Consider the following 27,384-nt stretch of genomic DNA (forward strand, 5'->3'; position numbering starts at 1 on the left):
CACAGCCGACCTCCCATCCTTAAAGGTCACCGGGTGCATCTCGTATTCGCCGTCTGAGTTCGGGATGTCCTCAAAGTTACGGCAACGGGGCGCTGCCAAGAGGTGCTTGGTGTCCAGGACATCAATGACAGCGCACTTGAAATAGCGGCGATCCAGTTTCCCGTGCAGAGTCCAGGAGTCCATGGATTCACCGGACTCTGCACCTTCTGGTGGTGGCGGAGGTTGTTTTTGTGGGGTTCTTGTAGTTGGTACAGTGGTCGCCACCTCTGCCTTGCGCTTCCCAACAGCTCCTTGGCGGTCCGGGATAGCCATTGGTGACACCGGTAAAATTGGTGACACGTCAATACTATCCATAGTATGACGAGGCGAAGTGCTGGAACGAGCCGGAGTCCTAGTGATACTAGCCTCGTCTCGGACCGCCTCCGGAGCGGGAGCTGGGCCGGTCGGAACTGGCTTCCCTTCCTTCTTTCCGGTGGAAACTACAGGAAACGGCGAAGCAGAAGGAGCCGCTGCCGGTGGTTTAGCCACCGGGGTTGGCCCCCCCCCCCCCCGAACCGTTCCTGGCGGGTTTCTCCTCTTCTTCCTCGTCCTCCTAGTCTTGGTTGGGACCGGGTCGCCGTACACCAAAGTCACGGTTGCCCGTGACCCGGTGTACGCGACGCGGTACTCCAACAACATTCCATATGTTGTTATAAGTCCCCCCAGGTGGGGGGGGGGGGGTAACTCCAGAGAGCAGGGACTCACGTCTAGCTTCATCCTAAACAAAATTGGAATGGTTGGAGCTCATGTCCAGTTGACATTTCATTCGACCAATCAAAACCTTACTTGCAAAATCATGCCAGTGATTTGAAAAGAATTTGAAAACATTCGGGATTATGCCGATCGAGGGTATACGAAATGATTCGGGTGAATTACGAAGTATGCCGGAAACTAATTTCAATATAAAATTCGTTTCAAAACTGCAAAAAAAACCAAACAAAAAACCCAAACAAAACCGTGATGGTATAGCCATAAAATCTGTTTATACCAATATACAATCCAGAGTTTACTACTGCACTTTTCCACCTGTTTTTTTTTTAATGTTGAAAGAGACCAACAAGTTCGCCTATTACATAAATAGTCTCGCCCGATATTTTTAGAATTTGTATGCTCCCGAATAACGCTATAAAAGGCGAAGGTCGATATTTAAATTGTTATTTATAGATGAAATGTCACCTGGGCATGGGAGTCCACGCAATGCTGTTAGATCTACTGGTATATACCAGTAGAGCTAGTTTTAATCAGATTGAATAAAACATTTCCTTCCTTCCAATCCATTTGTTTTCAAAATAAAATAAAATATGTTTCAATAAAAAAGGGAATATGGTCAGCAGTGTCCACTCGTTTCTGGCACATCCCCACCCAAACCCCCGCTTCTGACGCTATGTCTATAATGAGAAACACACTATTTATTAATAATAAATAATAATAATAACAAACAGACATACCAAAACCAAACCAAACCAAACCAAACCCAAGCAACCACAAAATTACAAAACTACAAACCAAACACACCACACTAACAAAAATTGAAATAGACGACAATTCATTGTAATTCCTTAAGTTTGTAAATGCCAATTAATATACTATATATTAGCAATTATATTCATGAGTTAAGAATTACTAGGATAATAAAATACAGTTGGGAGAATAAAATACAGTTATATACTTATATTATTTACTTATATTAAAACAAAACAAGAGAAAGAAACTTCGCTTGGAGCAAGGGGTGGTAATGATGGTCGTCGTAATAGCGTTGTTTCACGGTAAGATTAATAAATACAGTTTTTAATGATATCGTTACAATTATGGACAATCAAGTGAGATTGAGGCGATATGACTGACCGCTGTGGCGAGTTGACCAAACAATGGGCGAGTTGGTAACTTTTGGGGGCGAGTTGACTTAACATTTTGGGGAAAGTTGGTTTTGGGGCGAATTCACCATCATTCATCTGAACAAGAAATGCGCAGGTAATGCATAAAATTAATAATATAATGCATGTCAGCATTTAGTTAATAAAAGGAAAGACGTTCACAATGTTAAATTGGAATCAGGACTTGTGCCTTTAATAACCTTACAATTTGGGCGGATTTTTAGTTCCGGAATTATCCGAGTGTTACCGAAGTATATCGACAAGTTCTAAGCATGCGCACTCTATCGTGCAAAGAAAGAAAATGGCGTATGACGGTCATCTTTCCAAGAGACAAAGAACTGACGACGGTATGCACGGAATTGGATCAAGGGTAATGCTATTTATTGTTGACTTGTCATGGTAAACTTTGTCTTCTATTTGTAACGATAATTTGCAAGGTGAAAAACATTTTTTATAGTTATTTTATTGCTATTTTCCTTTTTTGTAGTAAATTGCTGTAGAGACTAGAGGACTGGTTCCGACTTTTAGGATTTCTTTTTTTCTTTTTGTAAAACGCCAGTCTATAGACTAATGCACGTGCTTAGTACTTTTAACCAGCTAAAACTTAAAATTTCAGATTGAAAGTTTCTGAAAATTAAGAATTAAATAAATAAAATATACTATTCCTGTATTAGTTGATAAAACATGGCAATGTTTTGTTACATATGGTTGGCAAGAAGTGAAGAACTTAGTCCATCCCAGCCTCCATAAACAATTTGTTTTAAAAAAAGAAAAACACACTATTTCTGTGTGCAATTTAGAAAACTATTGTGTCAGAAATAAATAACTTGTGGTACAAATAATATAGTAAAAAAACCTGGCACTCCCTGTAGTTTTGGGTCATCAATCGTTTGATTAATTTTCATAAAATGGGAGATAACATATCCGACTGTTCTGCCCCCCCCCCCCCCCCCCCAATCGTTAGGGTGAGGTTCTCTCTATACAGGTATCAATATAACAAGGTAATAGGTGGAAATGTTTCGGTTTAAACCAAATATGGTAAAATATCTGCCAGCACCCCCCTAACATTATTCGTTAGAATTAGTGTACCGTTAGGGTTAGTTACATACAATACCTTTTTAAACATTTTTTACTGTAAAAGCAACATAATTTTTATATTTTGTAATCCAGTATCACTACGTTTTGCCTTTGAGAAATTAAGACATTTTAACTATTCTGTTTAAATTCTCCACAAGGGTGCTTTTCTTGGTGCTTTTGGTACAAATATAGCACAGAAGACACAATGAGGCATTATGGGACTAAACGTTCATTTTATTCCATAGACACTCAGTTCATTCCGTCAAAATACACCCTATGAGATTTATAGCTATTAAAATACAGTCCTGATAGTTTGGAGTTTGAATCCAGACCATAGCACTATATCGTTTGTAGTTTAATACAATGTCCACTTGATATTGCTAATCCAATCCCCCAAAGAGGAGGATGCGGGCAGAAATCTTTCTGCGATAATGAAAAAATTGTTCCCTGGCATTACTTAACAAGCAAGTCTTGGAGTGTTAAGCTAGTATTCCACCACCAATTGCGAATTTTTTGAATGTTCAGTGTTCTCGCTGGGTGAAAATTAAAGGAGGGCGGCCGCTCGGCACCACACCCTTAAAAACCCCCACCCAATAAACGAAAAGCAAAACCCCAATAAACGAAAAGAAAGAAAAAAGGGGAATGTGTAGTTTGGTTACCATTAGGTACCAGCAGAAGCCTGGAAGGCTGAGTGGAATTGGTAAATTTGTCCAAATCTGGCAATTTTCCCCTGCGTTTATCTCTATATTTTCTAGTATTTATCCTTTAAAAAAATATACTGGATTAAAGATCAAATCTTTTTCTGCAATATGATGTATGTTGTGTGTTTATTGTTCATGTTTTAAGTATATTACTTTTTATGACAAAACACTAATTTCAAGACTAATTAACGCTGTGGAACACGCCTCCAGCAGCAATCTGTGCAGACACAAAATGCATACCGACTTTCTTTCGCTTTGCTCAAAAACGCAGTAACTCGTACAAATAATCTAAAAATAGCACGATATTCAGCACAAACTCTTCTTTAATTTGATACCAAATATGTAGTACAAAAAAATAGTATAGTAACTTTAATTCAATTTTAATTTTAATTTTTTTTTTTAAATGACTACTACGGCTTTATTTTTTGAAAAAGACTGACGAAATGTTATATCAAACGAATCGTCATTCAATTGCCTTTAAAAAAAGCTTTGCATGCAGTGGCTAGGTCAAGCGGCGCGCATGCGCAGACTGAAATAAAAAGGTCTATTCCTAGCTTTCTTGGAAAATAACCATGTGCGCGACCACGAGGAATGGCTGAAAAATGTGAGCAAGAAAATTTGAAACCGTCAACGATATACAACAAACTAGGTAATTATCTTATATTTAATTGTTTGCATTTGTTTTATTTATTATTTAGGACCATATTTTTATAAGTTTTAATCACCGATGCATACTTTTAGTTTAATAATTTGACCAAAAGTAGTTTCGATTTTTTTAGCTTGTTGTAAAATGTAAACAAATCGTTAACGGTCGTTTGTCTTTTATAATTGTAAACTTTTATCGCATTTAATAACAGAAATAACTTAAGATGCAAAACAATAACATGTTAATGCACCATTTCATTTTTTTTATCGACACCAGTTATTATTTTTATGACTGTATTTTCACAATTTTTTAAGAAAAAATAAATCGAACAAATTCCAAAATGGCGGACATCGATGATGGTTTCGTTTATTTTTTATCAGTTACATTCCAATAGATTGCCTAGTATTTATGTTGAACTTCCATAGCTGGTATAATAATTTCATTATACTATAGCATCATCAACATGTACGGTACTCATTTAAAATTTAATATTTAAACAAAAACAAAAAAATTAAATTGCTTATCAATTTATGATTCTTCAAATATGTTCATTATGTTACATGATGCCTTTGTCATCCATGTCATTTAACAATGAAGTTTCCAAATATGATTAAATAAAATAGAATACAAATTTTAAAATTAAATCTTATATTTATTATCCATTAAAGAATTGTTGTTCACAATCACAGAAACAGTTATTTTGCTGTAATATTTACTGAATAGTCTTCCTAAAGTACATGTAAATTTTATTTATTTATTTGATTTCGATCAGGCACACATGTAGGGGAGGGTTTTGTGGATCTACCCCTTCTTCCCATGTTAACAATATCCCCCCCATATTGTTCAGTGTATTTCGGGGAGTATAATCATCACCCCCACCCCTGCCTTAAACTTCACTCAACACAGTATAGACCCCTGCACATGTGCCTGACAATTCAGTAGTTACACACTATTATACTGTTTCATTACTTTCTTAAGCTTTAAAGTTAAACTATGCCTTAAACTATTTGAACCATTTTTTAAATTTTTTTTACTTTTAGATGATGAAAACTTTACAAAGTTGAAAGGATTATTTAATTTCATCGGAAGAGGGCGTAGGCCATCCTTGCCAAAGGTTTCCTGTACCAACAGACTTCTTCTTCAACTCTATCATTTGAAGGAAAATAAAACATGGGATGAACTTTCTGAGTTTGCAGTGCAGTTCTTAAATACCGAAAAAAACGTGCATTAATTGAAAAAACATTAAAAACTGCTCTACAACTAAACCCGGCAACTGAGGACTTTGATCACTTTCTTGAGAAAGAAATAACATTTGTAGGCACTTATTTAAATGAACATAGCATTACAAAAACTGAGCTGATTAAAATAATTTTCCAAACAAGTACATGTAGATCAAATGTCATACCCCTTACAAATGGAATTATTTTGGACTTGATCACTTTTCAAAAAAAGAATGTTTACCTGCTACATGGATCTACATATTCAAAATTGTGCAAGAAATATCTGTTGTACAAACAGATGTATTGTTAAAAAACAAAATTGGCATATATGTTGATACATTTTTAATTCTGTATATACCAGACTACTTTTCAACTCACTGTTTAAATGCAAAAGACTAAAGTTGACTATTTTATGTTGTAAATATTTTTTCTACATGTTTTCCGATGGACAAATTCGAAAAATTGACAAAAATTTCCAGGTATGTTATATGACAAATAATCGGATCTGAACAATGAATTTAACACAGATGCTGGTCCTGTGTATACCCAATCCACATGCCAAATTTCATGTACATAGTTATAATACTTTTTTAATTATAAATTTATGAAAATTGAAGATTTTCGCCATTTTGGGGCTGTTTTTTCCGCTCCCAATTTTTAACATTACGTCATTTTCAAGTAGCTGTAACTTATAAAGTTACACTCCTACAAAGCTGAAAAAAAATAGGTAGATATTATATAACTTGTTATACATAAATTAAAATGCATTAGACCTGTAACATCATTACATTTTGTTTTGTGACCCCATAAAAATGGTGTCGAGACACATTTTTGTGCCTTTTTATCGATATAATTTTAATTTTTACAGGTAAAAAGCACTTTATAAATAATACTGTATTAAACCCATTTCATTTATTTTTGTTACAGATTAATACATACATTTTAATAATCATAAAAGAGTAATTGTCATTTATCTGTATTTTATGTTATTTCATGCCAAAAGGTGCACCCCATAGCATAAAAACGCGATTTGTATTTGTGTTTTTGGAAAAACGGGCATAACTTCAAAAATAATAGACATATTAAAAAAATTATTTTTGTCAAATGCTTGTATTTCTTTACAGTATTATAAAAATGTATATTAACAGTGAAAATCAGTAAATGAAATTTTGACTGCCGGTACCTATTACCATATTGTTGTGTGTTAGTAGACTTTAAAAAAACCCCAATACTCCTTATTTTGCGTACAAAAAAGTGCAAAAAGGTTTATAAATATGAAATACAAGGATACTCGTCTTCATATAACTAACGAGTTACTTTCGATTCACTAATATCAAAACCTATACTAGCTCGGCCATTTATCTTTCGACCGACCGTTCAAAATTGCACCACATTTCCTCAGTCAAAACTGCGCACCCTTTCTCTTTGGCATTAATGGCTCCACCACCACCCACCCACCTGCTACCGATTCAATTGGGCTGCTGGTGCTCTCTTGCACCTGCCAGTGCAGGCGTGCACTACAACAGCTTGTTCTGAATGTGCACATAAAACCCTATGACCTGACCTGAGCAGACTCGTCTTTTAATTGAACCGAAGATGATATTGGTCTGACATTTACGGGTAGTTCCGGTTTGGCTGGACCGATCAAAGTTTTAATATTATTTTTTTTAATAAAAGATTTCAAGATATACGAAAAACAATAAAGATGTTTTTAAAGTGATCTCCTAATGTCGGATACATTTTTGTTATTTCCATCTTCATCGAATGAATCGATCGCTGTGATAAAATATTAATGCCAGCTGATAAAAAGTAGTTTCGTTTTTGTAAAGGCGGTGTATATATTATTTGACACTCAAGATAAATGATTTTAATGATAAACACTACCACTTCCATTTCCCCCCAAAATTAAAAGTTTACAATATTTTTTTTATAAAGATCTGCTGAATAAACAGAATGACAGAAAGTAAAAATCATCAGTTACAACCAATTATATCTGCAACCGAGGACAAAATATCAAACGATAGTGGAAACAAAAGACAGAATGACCGTTCTGATCACGCAAAATGGAATAGCGGGGTGGGGCGCCCCGCTTAAATGGAGCAGCAAGAACACTGATGTTGATCCATTTGTTTGTTGACTGCTTAACAACTCTTGACATACTACTTGGTAAATGATTCTCAACATTGCTTTTATTCTGCTGACCATTGAAACCGCCAGCCTTTTTCAAATCATCTTGACATTATTTCATGACAGGAAGTGAATTGGCCAATTTCAAAGAGCTTGGTAGTCTGATTAATAGTGATGTTGTTTAGCAGTTAGTGCTTCCATTAAACTGAGTGCAAAGGGTAATGGCACAGGTTCAGTGAGATAATACATCCCTACCTTATTCATACACCCCCACTGACAAATAAAAAAAATATTTGTTAGGTTTAGGTGGACGTCTTAGATGTTGTTGCCCCAAGTCAGTTCGCCCCCATTTTGACCAGTTGATTATTAGGATATGCTAGCAAATGTAAACTGAAGACTAAATCTTCATCTTGAATTAAATAATAAAATACTAAATATATTCTAGAGCTTGTAGCCTTAAGTTTGACTATTACAAATTGGTAAATTATAACTATTAAATCAATGGCAATTTATTTTTCAATAGTCTGTATAATATGCATCAAATCTACTATCCTGACATACATCTAGTACCTTCTTTGAGCTTATCTCTATTCAGGCTTTCTACCAAAAAATAATTTCAGTGTACATAATAAAAACAAAACAGACCATTAGTACTCCTACTAGGTGGTTATGGGTTTGAAATATTTTGAAATTGGACACTGCAGTTCATACCCTTGACAAATTGAAAATGGCAGTTCTCTTACTATCATTTATAAATCTAAAAAAAAAAAATATATATATTTATTAATTAATTTCCAAGATTTTATGGTAAGTAAATTTATCCTCTGGCAGAAACCCTGCTATAATATAAATATACTAGTATATAAATGTTTCTTTGTTTATTTTTTCAAGCAGGATAAATTTGATGACCCACACAAGCCTTCGCCATCGCCTGTAATCCATGTTCGAAGTCTTTCTGAACATGCCATTGAAGGTGACCTTGTGGAAGCTGTACAGAATTTTGGAACTGTCAGGTATGTTTCGTAACTTTTCTTAAAACATTGCTATTATTTTGCATATTTTTCAGGTACATCAACATTAATGCTGTAACGCTAGAATAGCACAAGTCTGAAACAGTCTACTGACACTAAAAAGCATGGGATTTTCCATTGATATTAATAGCAGTTCATAGTTTGCTATAAATTACATTTTCTATTTGGTCTAAAATTTCCATACATTGGTTTTAATTATTACCTGATAGTGTTATTAATGTAATTTTTACAATGTATTGTGGACAGACCGTTTGTGATCTAGCTGATACTGTAAGGTTAAGCCAAATAAACTAAAGAATAGAAATATTTTATTGCAAATTATTTCTTTGAAATGACTTCTTTGATACTTGGTAAAGTAACTTTCAGAACATGTGATCAGGACTCGCCCTGTACATGGCCAAATTAGCCAATTGTTAATCTTTGTACAAAGTGGCTACAACATTTAGTCTTTGGCTAATACAATATACCTTAAATTAACCATATTTTAATCATTTTCAATGAAATATTGTACATATGTAAAAATTGGCTGAACCAAAGTTCATTCTGGTGATAGCCTCTTTGTAATGATTCACTATGATTCACTATGTAACTTGCCGTGAATTTAAAGTTGAAAAAAATGAACAATGGTTCGCATAATATATTGTGCCCTGAAGGCAGAGACCATCCATTTGGCCAGGTTTTCTTAGAGTTGCACAAGTGACTTGATTATAATTTTAAGTTGCCATATCATTATAAATTTCCAGTTGTACATGAGGGCAATTTGTTGAGAACTTAGAGCGTAAGTGTCTCCCACAATGCATTTGGTCAGACATAACTTTTCCCCAATTACAATTAAACAATCTTTGCAGGCAAACTTTGTGTTCTCTGTTTAAAAAATGCAAAATTTACTTTCATTTAATTTTTGGATAATTAAACTAATTCTTAACTAATTTACATTAATGTTGGTTTGGAAACTGCAGACTTTTTTGGTTTGCTGTTTAAAACAACTTTAATCTATGTATATCTGTTTTTCTTGGACACAGCAGCAGGTTGTACCTGAGCAAATTTGAGTATGGGCATAAAAGTGATATTAAAGGTATACAAAGATTTTAGTTTTAATTATACTTATAGTTAAATTTGATTATTTTCCTGTCATGTGGTTTAGCTTAGTACATTGTCTTAAGTATTAGTATGCAAATTGCTTGACTGTCATTTTGCATAGAACAATCTTTTTTTTAACAGAGATGTCATTATGATGCCCCGAAAGCGACAAGCACTTATCGAGTTTGAGGTAAGAGGTTAAATACAGTTTGCATGACTTTTTAATGGCAGTGCCTTAAGATGCTGAACTGGAATTGTGTGTATAGCTTTATCATGTACTGTTACAGAACAACTTTGACTTTCATGATGGTTGAACCCTTTTTATCACAGTTACGTCTTGAACTTAGAATATTAGAAAATTTGTTGGGTACGGTAGGGAACATGTATTGCTTTAGCAGGACTCTTAGAACTTTTACGTTTTAGCTTGACGGTTAGGTTTTCGCATAAACTCTTTAAGTCCTAGACTAGTGGAATTTGGTTTATAGTTGCAACTATGTATGTTAAATTTTGGTTTAATTTTAAAATAATAAAAATTACTTTGGTGCAAGGATACGTTTTTGCAGTTGGATACATTTGTCACAAACTGTAAATCAAAGAGCAAAGAAACTTGGGTTTTTAAAATTAACATGTAATACATTACTTTTTAATGGATGCAACAATGAGTGAAACTGTATATGGATAATGATTTCTTGTTCTATTCAAGTTTTGTTTATAAAATTAGGTTTATTCAATTCATTATAGATATAAGGATGCGTCTTGAGACACTTGACATCAGGGTTATATCTTTTTTGTGTTTCTGGTAACATGAATTTTACTTTAAAATCCATGTAAATTGTGTTAAGTAAAGTTTTAGAGCTCTGTGATTTATTGATTTGTAACTTTCACATTGTCTTTTGTCTTTGACAGGATCTTAGTGGTGCCAGGAACTGTGTTAATTACTGCCAGGTAAAAATATGCCTTATTATAGCTGTATGTATTTGGATGTTTATTGATTTTAATAGTTTAAAACAGTGTTTACTTTCTAAAGAACCTATTAGCATAATTATATTAATATCAGTTTATTCATTTTTAACAATTTAGTTTTGAATTAAGTAATTTACAGTTGCATCTTCTATGTTTATATTAAATTAATGGAATCTAATCTACTTCTATGTCCTGATTTTCATATTACTTACCTGTTTTATTTAACTTAAAGACATTGTATGTATTTTTTTTTTTTTTTTTTTCAGACAAATTCAATATATGTTGCAGGCCAGCCAGCCTTTTTCAATTACTCTACAAGTCAGAAGATTCAAAGACCAGGGTATATAATTTTATTGACTTGATTAGGCTTTTGAGGGGCAGGACGTATAGCACTCGATTGATGCGTGGTCGGTTTTGGATCGATCCCTGTCAGTGGGCCCATTGGGCTATTCTCGTTCCCACCAGTGCACCACGACCGGTATATCAAAGACCATGATATGTACTATCATGTCTGTGGGATGGTGCATATAAAAGAACCCTTGCTGCTAATTGAAAAGAGTAGCCCATGAAGTGGCGACAGCAGGTTTCCTCTCAATATCTTTGTGGTCCGTAACCAAATGTGTTGAGTGCGTCGTTAAATAAAACATTTCTTTTATTTCTTGATTGGGCTTTTCAAAAGATGGATTGGGTTTTTTTTGTTACCTTTTGTTCAGCTGTACCCCTTTCGTGGTAGGAACATGAAATAATTTTGTGTCTTGTAAGTCTTGAACTATCTAAGCTAAGATACATTTGGCTCTACAGTACTAAGAATTAAAAGATATATGTAGCCATTTGTTTGTTACCAGTTAATTGAAGCAAATGTTTAATAATTGTTTTAATAAAGTTTGTACTTTTGTCCAGCCCATAACATGTATGTACCAACTACATTACCAGAGTAATTATTGATTGTTTACTCCAGTGTTTCTTTGTTAAATTCTTTTTCCTGATATTGTAAGGATAGAATATATAATACATGTTTGTGTTTATTGTATATTAATTATTTATTTTGTAGAGATCCAGAAGATATGAGGCCTGCAAATCATATTCTTTTATTCACGATCCTGAACCCACAGTACCCCATAACAGTTGTAAGTTAATTATCAGTTTATAAAAGGATAGATCTCTGATTAATATATCTTCAGTTGTGTATCTATCTCATTATATGATTGGGATCCATCAGTAGGTTTGTCTACTCGCATATTTTGTCAAAGATTTTTTTCTTTCTGGTAAAATATGTTAATCATGACCAGTCAAATTTTTTTTAAATTATGTTCATGTCTTTTACAAGGTGAGATTTAGCTGAATAAGCTAAAAGTTGGAGTGACCTCAGCATCCAAAAACCACTACAGAGTTGGGATTGGATATTGTTACTGATTTAGCAGAACTGCTTATTTTGGCTAAAACTTCAGTTGCGTTTTAGGGGTCTTTTTGTAACCATTTGAATGTAGAATATGATTAAAATAAGTTTTTGAACCTAATCATATTTAAATTAATGTTTTGAAACTGGAATATTTTCTACAAAGCTATTTTTATTTTCAGGATGTTATGCACACTATTACTGTTGCATATGGTCAGGTACTGAGAATTGTCATTTTCAAGAAGAATGGTGTCCAGGCTATGGTTGAGTATCCTTGTCCTTGTTGCTGTTTCCTCATAGATGGCTGTCTTTTTGAAGTCCGTGACATGGCACTAATCATTTGACTCATTCTGATCACAATTTTCACCTTTTGTGATAATCAGCTTTGGTCTGTAGGATCATATTTTAGTGTCCTCTCCATTGTTTTGAAAGCCCAATGTAGCTGATTATGAATATAAATAGTGTGAAATTAATATAAAATGTGAATAATCAGCAGAAATAAACCCTTGCTGCAGTAATTATTAGTAACCAGCTTAAAACAAGAGCCTTGAGCTTCCGAAATAATTGTAACCACATTAGAAACTAATAAAAATACTTTTTCACTGATTAATTTCTGGATTTAACTGATGGATTGCAAAACTGGCAATGCAGAATGGCACTTCATTCTCTACAAAATCTTATTTAAATAAAACTGTCGCGCGCACACCACCACTTTTAGAGTAATAATAAATTGGGAATGGTCAACTTGGAACGTAACCTATAGATTAATACGGCTGTATTTTGTGGTAACCTGTACATGCATTACCAGACACTATGCTTATTTCAATGTTTTATAAAAGATACGTAGAAAACTATATTGTATTTCTGCCATGTAGTATTTGAAGTGTAATATCTTATTTTGATTAACCTTAACTGTTGTAAAGATTTGATAGTATTGAGTCTGCAAAGAGAGCCAAACAGTCCCTAAATGGAGCCGATGTCTACTCGGGATGTTGCACGCTGAAAATTGAGTATGCTAAGGTTAGTTGTTAAAAGGTTATTTGTTCAGTAATTGATTAATATTGTTAATCCACAAGGCGAAGCATGTTTTGATGTCTGATACATTTTGTGGATTCATGTAGTTTTTTTCACCACTTGCCTCTTCAAGCTTCGAAATATCTAATGTTGTCAACATTCTGTGGATTTAATACACTGAACACAACTGTTTCTCAATTAAAGTCCGAACTACATTGCTACTCTCCTACCTTTCATTACTGTTAGTTTTCCCCAACATTTTGTCCGAACAGAAATTGTGAAAAAAACATAGTGACACAAATTCCACATACTAGATGATAAACATGTCACCTATCTCGGCTTTACTAAGATCTAGGACAAAATACCTGCAATTTTTCGCTGTCTGCCAATTTACTTTTTTATGGAATACTCTTCAATAGAGGTGAAAACCACCTAATTATTCTACTGATTTTGTTAATATTTTAAGCGTGTCATTGCTATATTCTATTTTTAGCCAACCCGACTCAATGTTGTACGGAATGATTCCGAAAGCAGAGACTATACAAATACAAGTCTTGGTACGTGTTTATAATTTGTGTTTATTGTAATATCTTCAATTAAATATATAAATATAAAATATTATAATACATTAACATTTATATGCTGGTTGTGTTTATAAAACTGATAAAGAGAATGTATATTGTCATGTATGTATATTTAAATTTATTCTATTTAAATTAAAAAAAATAATGGCATATTAGTATAAAGGTCTCTGCACCATGTATGTAATATATTATCTAAAAATATTATCAGTGCATTGTAAACTATTAAAGAGCATTTTATATTTAAATTTTATACTGAACCCAGGTGCGATATACTTTGACAATATATGATATCATACGTTAAGTCGTCCACATTGTAACATTTAGCAATTGAAACAAATACACATACTACAGTTGTCATCTTGGTGTAATATGTATATCCCAAACATACTTTCATGATACAGTTTGCATTGCACATAGTTCTATTACATGATCTGTACATAATTATGTTTAATATATAGCACATTTAATGTCAACATTTGCATATATTTACATATATTCACTTATGTTTCAACTCAGATTTGCAGTGAAGACCATCTGTCAGCTATGTTTCACAATTCACGCACAATGCTTATATATTGGTTGCATTCCACAGATGTAAAGTTTACATAGTCAAGTGTTTGTGTTTTATATTGGTCATCACAGAATATTCATTTAGCAAACTTGGCTCACATCAGACAATCTTACTAACATGCCTAATTTTAGAAACTATTGTCTTCATGTTACAAATATACCAGACAGCTGATTTAAATTAACGTTGTCAAGTTTTAGATGACCTATAGAAGGAACAAAACTACCATAAAATAGAATTCCTTAAAGACGTAAAATTATTCAATTCATTAAATATTTTCAAATGATAAAGTCTGTTTATATATGCTTTTTGTACAATGTTCTTACAATAAAATGACTTGCACTTTTACTTGTTACATTAATTTTAAATCATCCTCATTTTTGTTTTAACGGTTTAAAAATAACTGATAACTAATGTTGGGGTGGGGGTTATATTTGGTATTCATTACCTTACATATAAACATTTATATAGCTTTTTAACTTTTAGAGGGTATTTAATTATTATTTTTTAGGTACATTGTAAAAGAAATTTCATAAGCACAATTTACATATTGTGTTATACAGTACCTTTGAGCAATTGTTCTATTTTATGCAAAACAAATTCCAGTTAAATTCTTTGTTTATCTTAATTTGGTTTCTGATGGGGCAGGTCACACATATTTGTATTCAGTTTTTCATTCTAACAACAGATAGTATGCATGCAATCTTTTTTTCCAATACTTGTCACATTGGGTACATGGTTTGTGCATAATGCACTTTTTCACATTTACTGTCAGTTAATTTACACTTGTTTGTAATGTTATATACATGTAATATATATAAAGAATATATGCTGAGAGTTACAAAATCATGTGACATCAATGATATGAAGAACTTCACAGAAGGACCCAACACTGAACAAGTATTCCATCTTAAACATCATTCACGGACTATTACATGGATTTTACACGGATACCTACCCCATCTATAGCATATCAAAACCGTGGAACCAGAAGACAACACACGTGTTTATCACACAAGATGAAATGCCAGTCATACAAACAGGACAATACAGGCTCGTTAGTCACAGAGAGATCCACCCATCATAAAAATAAATGCACACCACACTGGGAACAATTTGTAGAAACCAGTGGTACACAGCTTAAAAACAAAAACAACTGAGATTTGTGTACAAGAAGAAATAACAAAATACATCATTTGAGAACACGGCAGTCACAAGACGTGAATCCCATCTAGTGCAGTGCATTTCAACACAATACGGCACATAAAGCAGACAGCACTGACATGTTCACTAGGTAGTAGACACTGGTTTCTTTGTGTTAATCGACTGATTGTACATTGTGCAGGGTCAGACGTGGCCCATGGGCTGCCGCCGCCACCACAAGCTGGACAACACGTTTCTCCTGCCGGTGTCTGCATGGTATTGTGTTGATAAAGCGGCGTGTGTAATGTGGCCATGGTGATCTGCACATGATTCGCTTATCCAATGGAGGGTACCGAGCAAATATGTGTAGACAACTCTATCTTGCTACGAGAGTCCGTTTGTAACCTGTATGTTTTGTGTTTTATTGCTAACCTGCCTTTGTATAATGGGGATTAAGTTGCATCCCAATTTTTTAAATTATATATCACTGTCCTCAAAATGCTATAAAAATACATGACTGAACTCAGTTATATAAGTTTTATATCGAGTGCAGCTCAGTGATCTTGCATTTCAAAACAAAAACATGTTGGCTTATTTTATAACGTCGCACAATTCAGTATTTATACATAAATTGTGGTTGAAATTTGTTTCAGATTTCTTTCTGTGCTTAGAGTTAAATCATCTTGGGATACATTTTAGATAACCATTGCCATCATAATACCATTAGGACTATGTTAATGTTTTTCAATTTTTTAAAATTTTATATTGTCATTCTTGATACTAAATAGGTTGACATTGTGATGATATTAAATGGGGTGAGATGTTATAAAATGACTTTTTCTTTTTTGCTTGTCCAAAGACGATGTATATAGAAAGTAAATGATCTCTTGTTGTTATCAGTAAGAGTGGCCCTGTGTCAGTAACAGTTTTCCTTTCTCATTTTCTTGATGTTGTCGAAGTGCCACATGTAGACACAAATAGCTGTAATTTATTGGCATCGGCTTACAGAAAATGTTGTATTTTCTTTGAATACCAGATTTGCAAGGTCACTGATTCTTCACTGGTGTAATCATGAACTGTATTGAGAAATTCTTATATAGTCCTTTTTAAAAGAAATTTCTAGCCAAGTGAGCACCCAATAATTTTCCTTTGTTTATGTTTTCCTTTAGATTTTATTTTATTTTTTAAATTTAAAATAGCACTTTTTCTTTATCTTGAAAGCAATACCAGTAACAAAAATTACTTTTGTTTTTATTTTTTTAATTCTGTACAGACTAACTTGTGTTAAGCAGCCATCTAATGAGTGTAAATTTTTTTTTCTTCTAATGATGGCTTCGTAATACAGGTTACTGTATCCTACATAATTCTTTTTGAATTATTTGGGAGACTTCTGAAGTGACCCCCATCAGTGGACCCATTGGGCTATTTCACGTTCCAACCAGTGCACCACGACTGGCATGTCAAAGGCTGTGGTATGTACTACCCTGTCTGTAGGTTTGTGCATATAAAAGATCTGTTTCTGCTGATCGAAAAGAGTAGCCCATGAAGTGGCGACAGTGGATTTCCTCTCTCAATATCTGTGTGGTCCTTAACCGTATGTCTGACGCCATATAACCATAAATAAAATTTGTTGAGTGCGTTGTTAAATAAAACATTTCCTTCCTTCTAAAGTGGCCTCTTAAGATAGGTAGCTGGTTAACAGAGATGCCTGCCATTTAAGACCAGTAAATCTATGGATTACCGTTAATAGATAGATTGTAGTGCTTGTCATGAAAATTGAGTGATCAACCTCGACTTTACTCCCTAATGTATTTATGTGAACACTTTACATACAAGTAGTTTCTTTGAACTTTTATCCACTACTGTTTCCTTGTAAAAGAAATATGCGTTGTCTTCCTTGTCTGAAGAACAAACTGAATTTTGCCTTGTAAACCTTTTATAATATTCACAAATAATGAATAAAGTAAAAAAAAAAATATGATTACACATATTTTATTTCTTTATGAATTGTTATATCAACTATGTTATGGTTTCCACCCATTATTTTGTGCACCCAGAAATGTATGGTAGAAACTCCTTTGTGTGTCCATATATGCCATTCTTCATTTTTTGCACCATAACTTTAGGAATTATTTATGACAATTCACTAAAGATTAATTTGTACGTAGCATTTCCCTTGTATCAAACATCAGATCCTCTTGGATCAAAGGTTGACTTAGTTCAATTTCACTGATTTCAATTTGAGATATTTTTTCAGAATAAATTATTGCGTGGACTAATCATATTTGCAGTTAGACAATAAGTATAATCAAATGTCTCATGATGGTAAAATTTAATGTTGCTGAACCATGATATGCTTGTCTTTCATTTTGATGTCAAGAAGGATCTGTCCATTTCATTGATTTGATTTGTTTTGAAATAGGATTAATCAAATAACTTTACTAGTAAATAAAAAAATAAATAATTAAGGTTTGTATTTAGACACATAATGTGAATTATTCATGGATTCTTTACGCACAGATTTTCCTATGGTAAATTATTTGTAATAAGTTACCGAAGTTGGTAGCTGAGAAACAGTTGAATCTTCGACTGATCCCTTGACTGATTATGGAATCATTTTATGATTAGGAAAAGAAGGCGGAGGCCATCGCAACATGCCGCTGCTAGCTGACCCCAGAATGGGAGGAACTCCTGCTCCATATAGTAAGTAATTTACCAGTGAGACCGCCATTTAAGAACCAACTAGAATCATGTGACAGTATTTTAATATTACAGTTTAAATTGTTTGTTCTCCTTCCTTTGGATTTGATCAGCAGAGTTGTAGCCCTTTTATTCTTAGCTTTTTATACTTGTGCAGTGTATATAGAAGTTATTAAATGAGCAAAAGGATCATACAAAAATCATGAAACAAGTATGAATTTTGTTGTTGCCCAACTGATAGTGAGGTGGTTAACACTATTCTCAAATGAATTTCATAAATTGTGAGTGACTATTTATTTATAATCCACATGTACGATCAGTTTTGAAAGAAACATTTCATTAAACTTACAGAACTGATTGCCTTGTCTCTGATGCACACAATATGAGGTCATCAAAGGACCACGATTGTAATGTTGCACCCTTGGGAAAAAGTTCCAAAAATTATATCCGTCAAAAATGCATGATACTTAAAATAAATTGCTTCAAATATAAACATGTTTAGTTTGCTAACTATAATTACATAATTGTCATGTTCAGTGCAAAAATGAGAAGTCATACCATAAAAATAGGTCCGGTCAAAAATGGTCAGTATGTCATCTTTAATATATCTCACTTAATAGCTACTGAGTAAACAGCATCTTATATTTTGCTTTATTTCCTTTTAAAAACATACTTTTTTGTAAAAAAAAAAATCTTAAAGAAAACAACAGCAAAAAAAATCCCCCCAAAACTTGTTAAACAAGCAAATTTTTAAGCACTATTCTAGAACTTTATAATAAGATCACAAGCCTAACTCGCCAAATTCGCCAATTACAAATTTCAAAAACAGTTGGCAAATTTTATTTTAATTTGGCGAAATAATTAATATTTTGTTAATAACTAGGTTTCTGCCATTTTTGAAGTTTAGTAGATAATGTGGCAAAATATTCTGCTAACCCAGAGCTAGCCCTGGATCTGTTGTTAGTTTAATTTTATTCATTTATAATGTTTGGTTTTAAGTAAAATGAGGAAAATTTTATTTATTATCTCATTTCTGATGTTTTATAAAATAATAGTTTGATCTCCTTTTGCAATTCCGAGAAAATTTCAAATTAAAATATTATAACAAGAGTATGATCACAGACATTTTCTTGATAAGCAGCAATTCCTATCTACACCCATAAACACAATTATCAGTAATAGTAGTGTTTCCTTGATTAGAAGAATGTAGAGAATATAAAAACCACTATTTTAATAGTGGCTCCCTCAGACTTGAAAAACGTAAGAACACCACTATACAATAGTGCTCGCTGTGACTAGAAGAATGTACTGGGTGTTTTAATGTATCAGATGGCCCTGCAGATATCTCTGGTCGTGGCGGAGGATATGGACCCCAGTCCTACTATGAGCAGGACTACGATGGCGGCTATGGCGGACCGGGGCGTGGATACGGTGGACCACCGGACAGATTCGGTGGCAAGCCTGGTGTGATGGTAAATACAACTTTACTTTCAAGTCGATTGTAAATTTTACAATTGTAATACAAGACTGTAGTAAAAGACAGCATTCCATTTTTTTTTAAGAAACCGCTACTAGGTTCAAATAAAACATCTGAAAGAGACGGATTTTAACACTAAAATATATACCTGTTTAATTTTCCAGTGATGCTTCCTTAAGTTTTAGTTGAACACTGTGTGTACGAGAGATCACAAATAACGTGGATTTTGCTTATTGCAGGATCAGTACGGACCTCCACATAGGTTTGCTGATCATGCACTGGTAAGTCAGTTGTGTTTTGGATATTTCGAACATTCCATCATGCAATTCAGTTTGATAGTCCTGAAATCCTTGTTTTCCACTAGAAGTTAGTAAACAGAGGAAAGAAAAATATGTTGATAGTAATGCTCCTAAAGGCATAGCTAGTGTTTGCTTTAGTAGTAGTGTCAGTTCAAGATGGACGAAGCCTGGTCAAACTATCTGGATAATCAAACATAACATTACTGAACTGTTTTCAATTTTATAGGTATTCATCTGTAACTGGGATCATTTTTGTTTCACCATGTCTGCTAATAGTCATTTGTTCCAAAATTATAATTAATAATTTATTTTTTATTTTTTTCAGGATCCTTATGGCCCACCACCGTTTCCTGACATGGGAATGGGCCCTGGACCAGGACCATCACAGCAACAGAGTTCTGTTGTCATGGTATATGGACTCAACATGGACAAAATGAATTGTGAACGACTCTTCAATCTCTTTTGTCTGTATGGAAATGTTGTCAAGGTAAATTATTGGACATAAAAGTAGCCTACTCATAAAGTTAAATGCCAATTCATTGGTTCCCTTTGTAACACAATCAAACTACAAACTGTGAAAAATGTACATAGAAATGATTGGATAGAAGGGGTATGTTAATGTGTTGAACCTATAGCAACTTGCATAAAACATTTGTTACCAGAAATTTCCATATATGGGAGAATTAAATGCCCAGGACAGGCATGCACTACAACAACTTGTGCTGAATGTGCACATAAAACCCTATGACCTGACCTCACCTGGAACAGCCAAAAAATATGAATAGGCAGTTACACCTAAATCGTTAAAGTAATTGATTAGCAGTATACAGAGACTAAAAGGCAGAACTGCATGCACATTGTCCCAGTAGTTATTGCTGTATTGAAAAGAAGATTTAACCTATGCTGTTTGATAATAATTTGTAAAGAAACTTCTTCTTTTTTTTTCATTGAACCTTTTTGTTAGGAGATTTTGTTTGGGCTTAAAACTTACGTTAATAATAATCAGTATATTAGTATATAGCTACATGCCAATTCATTGGTTCCCTTTCATGCAAATAGACTATTATATATATTTTGAGCATGTCTTGTCGTAATTTCCCCAAATAAAAGAGCTGTATAGTTTTAATTTGCAAAATTATCTTTTCACCTCAGATCAAGTTTTTGAAGAGTAAGGAGGGCTCGGCCATGGTTCAGATGGGAGACCAGTTGTCTGTGGAAAGACTGATTCATAATCTCAATCAGATGCTACTCTTTGAAAGCAAACTTCAGCTGAGGTATGTCGGTTTTTCAATACTTTATCCCAAATAATCCTGTATACTGTAAACTGTCATATGTCGTTCAGAAAGGCTTCATTGTTTTTTTTAAGAAAAAAGAAGATTACATTTATAAACATTTTAAAACTTTGTCCATATGATACAGTTACTTCAAAACTCTGGTTAAATAGTGAGAGAGAAAATCCATTGCCACTACATCTTAACGGACAAGGATCACCGACAGGAAAACACATACCAAGGGGTTTCATTTAACATCATGGTATACTGGTTAGGATTGGTGGAGGGTGGTTGGGACCCAACGAGTACACTGAATGCAGTGTATCATAGAACTAAATGATACTTTGGTAATTGTTGGTACTGGAGATGAATATTTTACCACATTATTATCTTAAAACATATGAAATAGCTTTGTAGATTATATTGTACAGTGACAACATCCTCATACAGACATTATAGCCACTGACATGTTTGTAGACCATTATTTTAAAGATTTTAATCATGAAGTGGTTCACAGAAAGTTCTCAACAGTACATCTGATTTATTCCAGTCACTCCAAACAGGCCTACCTACAAGATGTGCACAACCCACACGAGTTACCTGATGGATCTTCATCTTTCCTTGACTGCATGGGAAACCGAAACAACCGATTTACCAATCCTGAAGCTGCCCAGAAGAACAATATCCTTTTGCTTTGTAATATACATAATAGTACTTAAATCAAACTCATCATTGATGTCTACCAAATGTTCTGTCTATCTGTGAATTTATTTTGATATGTTTGTGTTTTGATGAATTGTGTATCATTATCAGACATTTTTCATCAGTGTCTTTTAAGTACCAACAAATCCTGTTATTGTGTTTGTGAGATTGTATTAGCATGATGCTCAGAATGGTTTTTGGGTTTTGCCAATAGTAAATCAAGAGTTGATTCTCTTTTTATGTATGTAATTTCGAAATTGCACTTGATAGTCCACAGATTGTTGTACAGTGAAACCACTCTAAACCAGACATCCACTGGAACAAATTAAAAAGTCTGGTCTTAGTTTCACAAAGCATCGTAACCCTAGTTTTACACTTAAATGTAAATCTACAAGTAAAGCACAATTCTTATTACTGTTAAAAGTACAATAAATTTAATTTGAAGTATACATATTTAATTTTCGGTGGTCATTAAATTGTTCCATCTAAAGTAATGATGTAATTTTCTGCATGAAATAAATGCCAAACACACGTAAACGTTTGACTGGTATAACTGCTAGTTGCAGATGTAAATTTGCAATGTTTTGTTAAATTGGCCCCTGGTCTGGTTTTAAGGGATATCTGCTTTAGAAAAGTTATATTATGCACTGAATTTTAAAAAGGGACCATGAAAAACATCTGGTTTTGAGGGAATTACCGTTTACTGGGGGTCTGGTTTAGAGGGATTTCACTGTAATATACCAAGATACTGTAAATGAGAATCTAGGAATCGTGCCATGTAAGAATTGGTTTAACGAAGCCTCATGTTTAGTTTGAAATATTTTAGTTTTTTGCCTTAATAATTGCCAAGAATCCAAGCTCCTGGAAAGGTTCTCCACTACTTCAATGCTCCACCAACTTTGACGGATGATGAGATCAGAACAGTAAGTTTACTGGTTTATTACTTTTTAAAGGTTTTTATTTTTTAATATTTGTAATTTTTTGCTTGAGATTATTTTTAATGGTATCAACAGTATTGACTATTTGTCATTATATTAACATTATTTGTCATTATATTAACACTATTTGTCATCTTGTAATCAGATTTCAACAATTTTGTTTATAGCTTTATCATGTAGAGTGCCAGATCAAGTTTTGATTTACATTTACATGTGGATTTGCACAATTTTGACAGTTATGGCCCTTGAAATGGAGATATGAAATTGTAAAAACTTTTAATTTTTTATTTTTTTTTAGTTTTTCTTGGATTTAATATTACATTTCTTTACTGTGTTGATAAATATTTTGAACTTATTTTTCAAAATTGAAACATAATTTATTTGTTTGTCAGAAAAAAATTTGATTTTAATTTCAAAATAAAGTTAATACATTGTAAATATATTGTTATCTTATTTCAGATAATGGAGAATGCTGAAGCCAAGCCACCAATCAAATTCAAACAGTTTCCTTCAAAAAGTATGCATTGTTATGTAACATATTATCGATCCATCAAATAAAAAATAGAGAATGTTTTTGTTAAATGTAGGGTGGAAGTTAGCTCAGTTGGTTGAGTGCTCGCTTAAGGTGCTTGCTTCGCAGGATCAAACCACCTTGGTGGATCCATTCTACTGATTGGATTTTTTTCTTGTCCCAACTAGTGCACCACAACTGGTCAAAGGCCGTGGCATGTGTTTTCCTGTCTGTGGGGAAGTGCATATAATAGATCCTTTGCTGCATTAGAAAAAATGTAGCTGGTTTCCTCAGAAAGAAAGAAAGAGAAATGTTTTATTTAATGACGCACTCAACACATTTTATTTACGGTTATATGGCGTCGGACATATGGTTAAGGACCACACAGATTTGGAGGGGAAACCCGCTGTCACCACATAGGCTACTCTTTTACGACAGGCAGCAAGGGATCTTTTATTTGCGCTTCCTACAGGCAGGATAGCACAAACCATGGCCTTTGTTGAACCAGTTATGGATCACTGGTCGGTGCAAGTGGTTTACACCTACCCATTGAGCCTTGCGGAGCACTCACTCGGGGTTTGGAGTCGGTATCTGGATTACAAATCCCATGCCTCGACTGGGATCCGAACCCAGTACCTACCAGCCTGTAGACCGATGGCCTGCCACGATGCCACCGAGGCCGCTGGTTTCCTCAGATGACTGTCAGAATTACCAAATGTTTTACATTCACTATGTTCTAGTGGTGTCCTTAAACAAAATGGACTTAATTTTTTTCCATTACAAACCACAATCTTCAATGAGCAGTTCAGTGACATAACTGCACCCATAAAATAACTGCTTAAATCTTCAGTCTGCATACATGTATGTATTGTAATATGTTTCTAGGATAAAATTCAATGAAGTCTTAATATATTCAGGTTGAATGTGTTGTTTGTTAACATTTTAGGTGAGAGAAGTTCCACTGGACTTATTGAGTTTGAGAACAAATCAGATGCTATGGAAGCCCTTTCACTGACAAATCACACTCCCATTCCTCATGAAGGTATGTGTAAGTAATTTTAAAATAATAATTTTAGAGCCAAATTTACGAAGCCTGTTTTTCTTAAACACAGGTGTTTAAGCATTGTAAATGTATGTAGTTACACTTGTGTCAGACGTAAACAGGCTTTGTAAATTCGGCCCATTAAGATTACCATACATAAGAAGTTATACCAACATACTGACACATAAAAACAATGCAAATGTATCTGTCAGAAAAGACTTTTAGGTGTCTCTTTATGTATTATTTGAAGTGATTATTCTTTGGCTACAGATTTTTAAAGCTATCATAGCTCTGTGTATGATGCTTGAACTTTAATTGGATGTAGCACGGAAATAAGTATAAAACAAACTTTCATATTGGTATAGTCTGAAATGCCTTCTTTAAGATTTAACCAGTCAAATGTAAACTGGAAAATATTTTCACACATTAATATTTGTCAACAGAGACATTATATGAAACCACAACCCCCAAAAATAATAAATACAGATAACAGTTGTTGGAGTTTTCTGATCGAAGTCTTATATCTTATTAGAATAATCCTCAAGCCTCGAGTCTAGACTTTAAAACTAGACTTTAAACTTAGAAGCACAGAGCCTGGTGATGTTAAAACTGAATTCTGTTTAATATTTGTGAATTTTGTGTTCATCTTTCTGTTTCAGCTGGGAAGAACCCATACATCCTGAAACTGTGCTTCTCATCCACACCTATCATTGGGTAAAAACAACACCCAGTAAACTGATGTTTCATCTGGAGACAGTGTGAAGTGAATGTCACTCCAGAATATCACTGATCAAACAGAGCTGCATTCCCATTAGATATATGTATATGTGCTTAGAATGCAGATTGTTTATAAAATTAGGATTCATATTTGAAATATTGGATAAAACTCATTTCATTGTGCATAAGACGAAGCTTGTGAGATATATGTTTGTTGGATTTCAGTATTTTTTACTCTGATCATGTAATAAGGTTGTTACCAACGGAAATGTGTTTTTTAATGGAAATTTCTTTTAATATTGTCAAAGGAACTGGTTGCCTATTCATTGTGAATTGTGTGTGTAAAATGTAGTTTTATGTCACTTTTGATGAAAAGAGTAAATAAATTAGTTCCAAAAATTAAATTTTTGTTTCTTTTCGTTTTCCTTCCACTGGCATTGGAATTGGGGGTGGGGGAATGTGCCCCCCTCTTTTCTTGATTCAGTAGTGGTTTATGCATGTATGTTTTGCCCCCACCCCTTTTTGGCACCTTCCTAGATACCTGCCTTCCCAGTAAGGCTTTTATAGGATCCAAGCTTTATGGGTTTTTGTCTTTCTATGACAATCAGAATGCCAGATATGTGTTGCATTTCTGGCATTGACAGTGGTGACAACTTTGCAATAAAAGCTGAATTTTCACGAAACTATAATAATCAAGTCCCATATCAATTAACTGGAACTAGATTAGTGATAAAGAACCAGGGTTGAAAATTAGCAGCCTTTATTGGCTAAGGGCGACTGAATTTTACAAAGTCCTTTGGGTGACCATTTTAGGGTCTGGCGAGTATGGTACCAGTCGAAAAAGAAACACACTAAAACTGAATCGAATGTGACAAAATATTAAAGATCTAGCAGCAGAAGACCGAACATGTTTTATATTTTTACAGTGCCAAAATAATAACATTCGTATAAAAACATTAATTTATTAAGTTTTAAACCCATACCATCTCAAATAAAATTTTATTGGGGGTGAAAGTCCAGTGTAAATTAAAACAAAAATTATTTACAAATTACCATCAAACTGCATAGGTTAACCTTTTTTTTTTTCTGATACAGGTTTTAAAGAAATTTATGGAACGTCCAAGGTAATCTGAATGACAAAACTAATACATGACCTTCACCCCGTATAAAAATGAGATTTAATGTGTATAATTTAATGATACCTTTTTAGTTATACTTTATTTCTTTTTAAATTTTTTTATTTATTTGAGTTGGTAATGGTTTAAAACTTAACATGTTTTTATATGAATTTCAACTTTATTCATTATAAGTTAAACGCCAATCCATCGGTTTTCTTTTGAGGCAAACAGACTATGTATGGTGAACACATGACTATTATTTGGCTGTTCAGTTAAGTTCCAATGTGATACTTGGAGGGCTAGTTGAATTTGAGAAGGGCCAGTAAGATTTTTCTTCAACTGGCCCTGCTGGCGATCATGGTTTTTGTGTTAATTTTTAACCCTGAAGAACTCGCCTGTACAGTATTTCTAGGTGGACACATTAGACTATTTCTCGTTCCAGCAATTGATATACAACTGGTGTAACAAAGGCTGTGGTATGTACTATCCTGTCTGGGAATGGTGTATATAAAATGTACATTTAAATTTTGTGATAATAGGTTAGGTTTCTTGTATGTAAATCACAATCCAACCTACTAATGATAAAACATTTATTAAAAAAATGCTCAGATTTGAAATAAAAGTTTAAATGCAATTTGTCCTTTTACAATATAGTATGTCATTTCTGACAAAATATTGTTTCGTGCTTAAAATAAAATAAAAAATTCATGTCATTTTTACCTACAAAAATGTAAACTGTATCTTATTTTAGAATTTTGATCTAATTTATTGCAATTAACAAAATACTTTTTGCACAGCTTGATCCTGGATGCAAATGCACGTTTTCACTTTTCACTTGCCCAAGTCTGCTTTTCCTCTCATGTGTGTACAAATAATGTATAAAATTACATTACAAAACGGCAATAGTTTTTATTTTAATGTCTGATATGAAATTGTTGATAGCAGAAGCAGATACATTAATTTATTGATGTAGGTAATGGTTTTGATTTATTGATAGATGCAAGTTGCGTTACCATAGATAATGTTTTGCTTCAGTAAATTAGATAATTTTTTAATAGATTGTGACCAAAGAAAGATGTTTTATTTAACGACGCAATCAACACATTTTATTTACGGTTATATGGCATCAGACATAAGGACCACAGT

General features: G+C 33.5%; 1 protein-coding gene across 5 annotated transcripts; it reads left to right on the plus strand.

The window, feature by feature from the left end:
* The first annotated feature begins 2,155 nt into the window (after positions 1-2,155).
* Positions 2,156-25,524, plus strand: LOC121371117 (heterogeneous nuclear ribonucleoprotein L-like). Of its 5 annotated transcripts, none has more exons than XM_041496777.1 (19): positions 2,156-2,283; positions 8,579-8,697; positions 9,937-9,985; positions 10,702-10,740; positions 11,025-11,098; positions 11,810-11,885; positions 12,337-12,422; positions 13,078-13,174; positions 13,662-13,725; positions 18,092-18,166; positions 19,493-19,635; positions 19,880-19,921; positions 20,265-20,426; positions 21,092-21,213; positions 21,761-21,891; positions 22,762-22,835; positions 23,310-23,367; positions 24,308-24,409; positions 25,063-25,524. In XM_041496777.1, exons 1-19 carry the CDS (start codon positions 2,215-2,217, stop codon positions 25,119-25,121), a joined length of 1,641 nt encoding a protein of 546 aa, XP_041352711.1. In that variant the 5' UTR covers positions 2,156-2,214; the 3' UTR covers positions 25,122-25,524. The 5 variants fall into 5 exon arrangements, with proteins under 5 accessions (XP_041352711.1, XP_041352710.1, XP_041352712.1 ...); XM_041496776.1 differs by having other exon boundaries at positions 2,214-2,283; positions 8,576-8,697; XM_041496778.1 differs by having other exon boundaries at positions 2,214-2,283; positions 8,576-8,697; positions 24,308-24,403.
* The last annotated feature ends 1,860 nt before the right edge of the window (positions 25,525-27,384 follow it).

Source organism: Gigantopelta aegis, chromosome 4 (genome assembly GCF_016097555.1).
Source record: "Gigantopelta aegis isolate Gae_Host chromosome 4, Gae_host_genome, whole genome shotgun sequence".
Lineage (NCBI taxonomy): Eukaryota > Metazoa > Mollusca > Gastropoda > Neomphalida > Peltospiridae > Gigantopelta > Gigantopelta aegis.

Coding starts and splice junctions, on each gene's coding strand:
- LOC121371117 (XM_041496776.1), top strand. CDS start 2,215: ATGGCGTATGACGGTCATCTTTCCAAGAGACAAAGAACTGACGACGGT. Junction 12,423..13,077: donor GGTGTCCAGGCTATGGTTGA/GTATCCTTGTCC, acceptor ACTGTTGTAAAG/ATTTGATAGTATTGAGTCTG. Junction 22,836..23,309: donor CGGATGATGAGATCAGAACA/GTAAGTTTACTG, acceptor ATCTTATTTCAG/ATAATGGAGAATGCTGAAGC.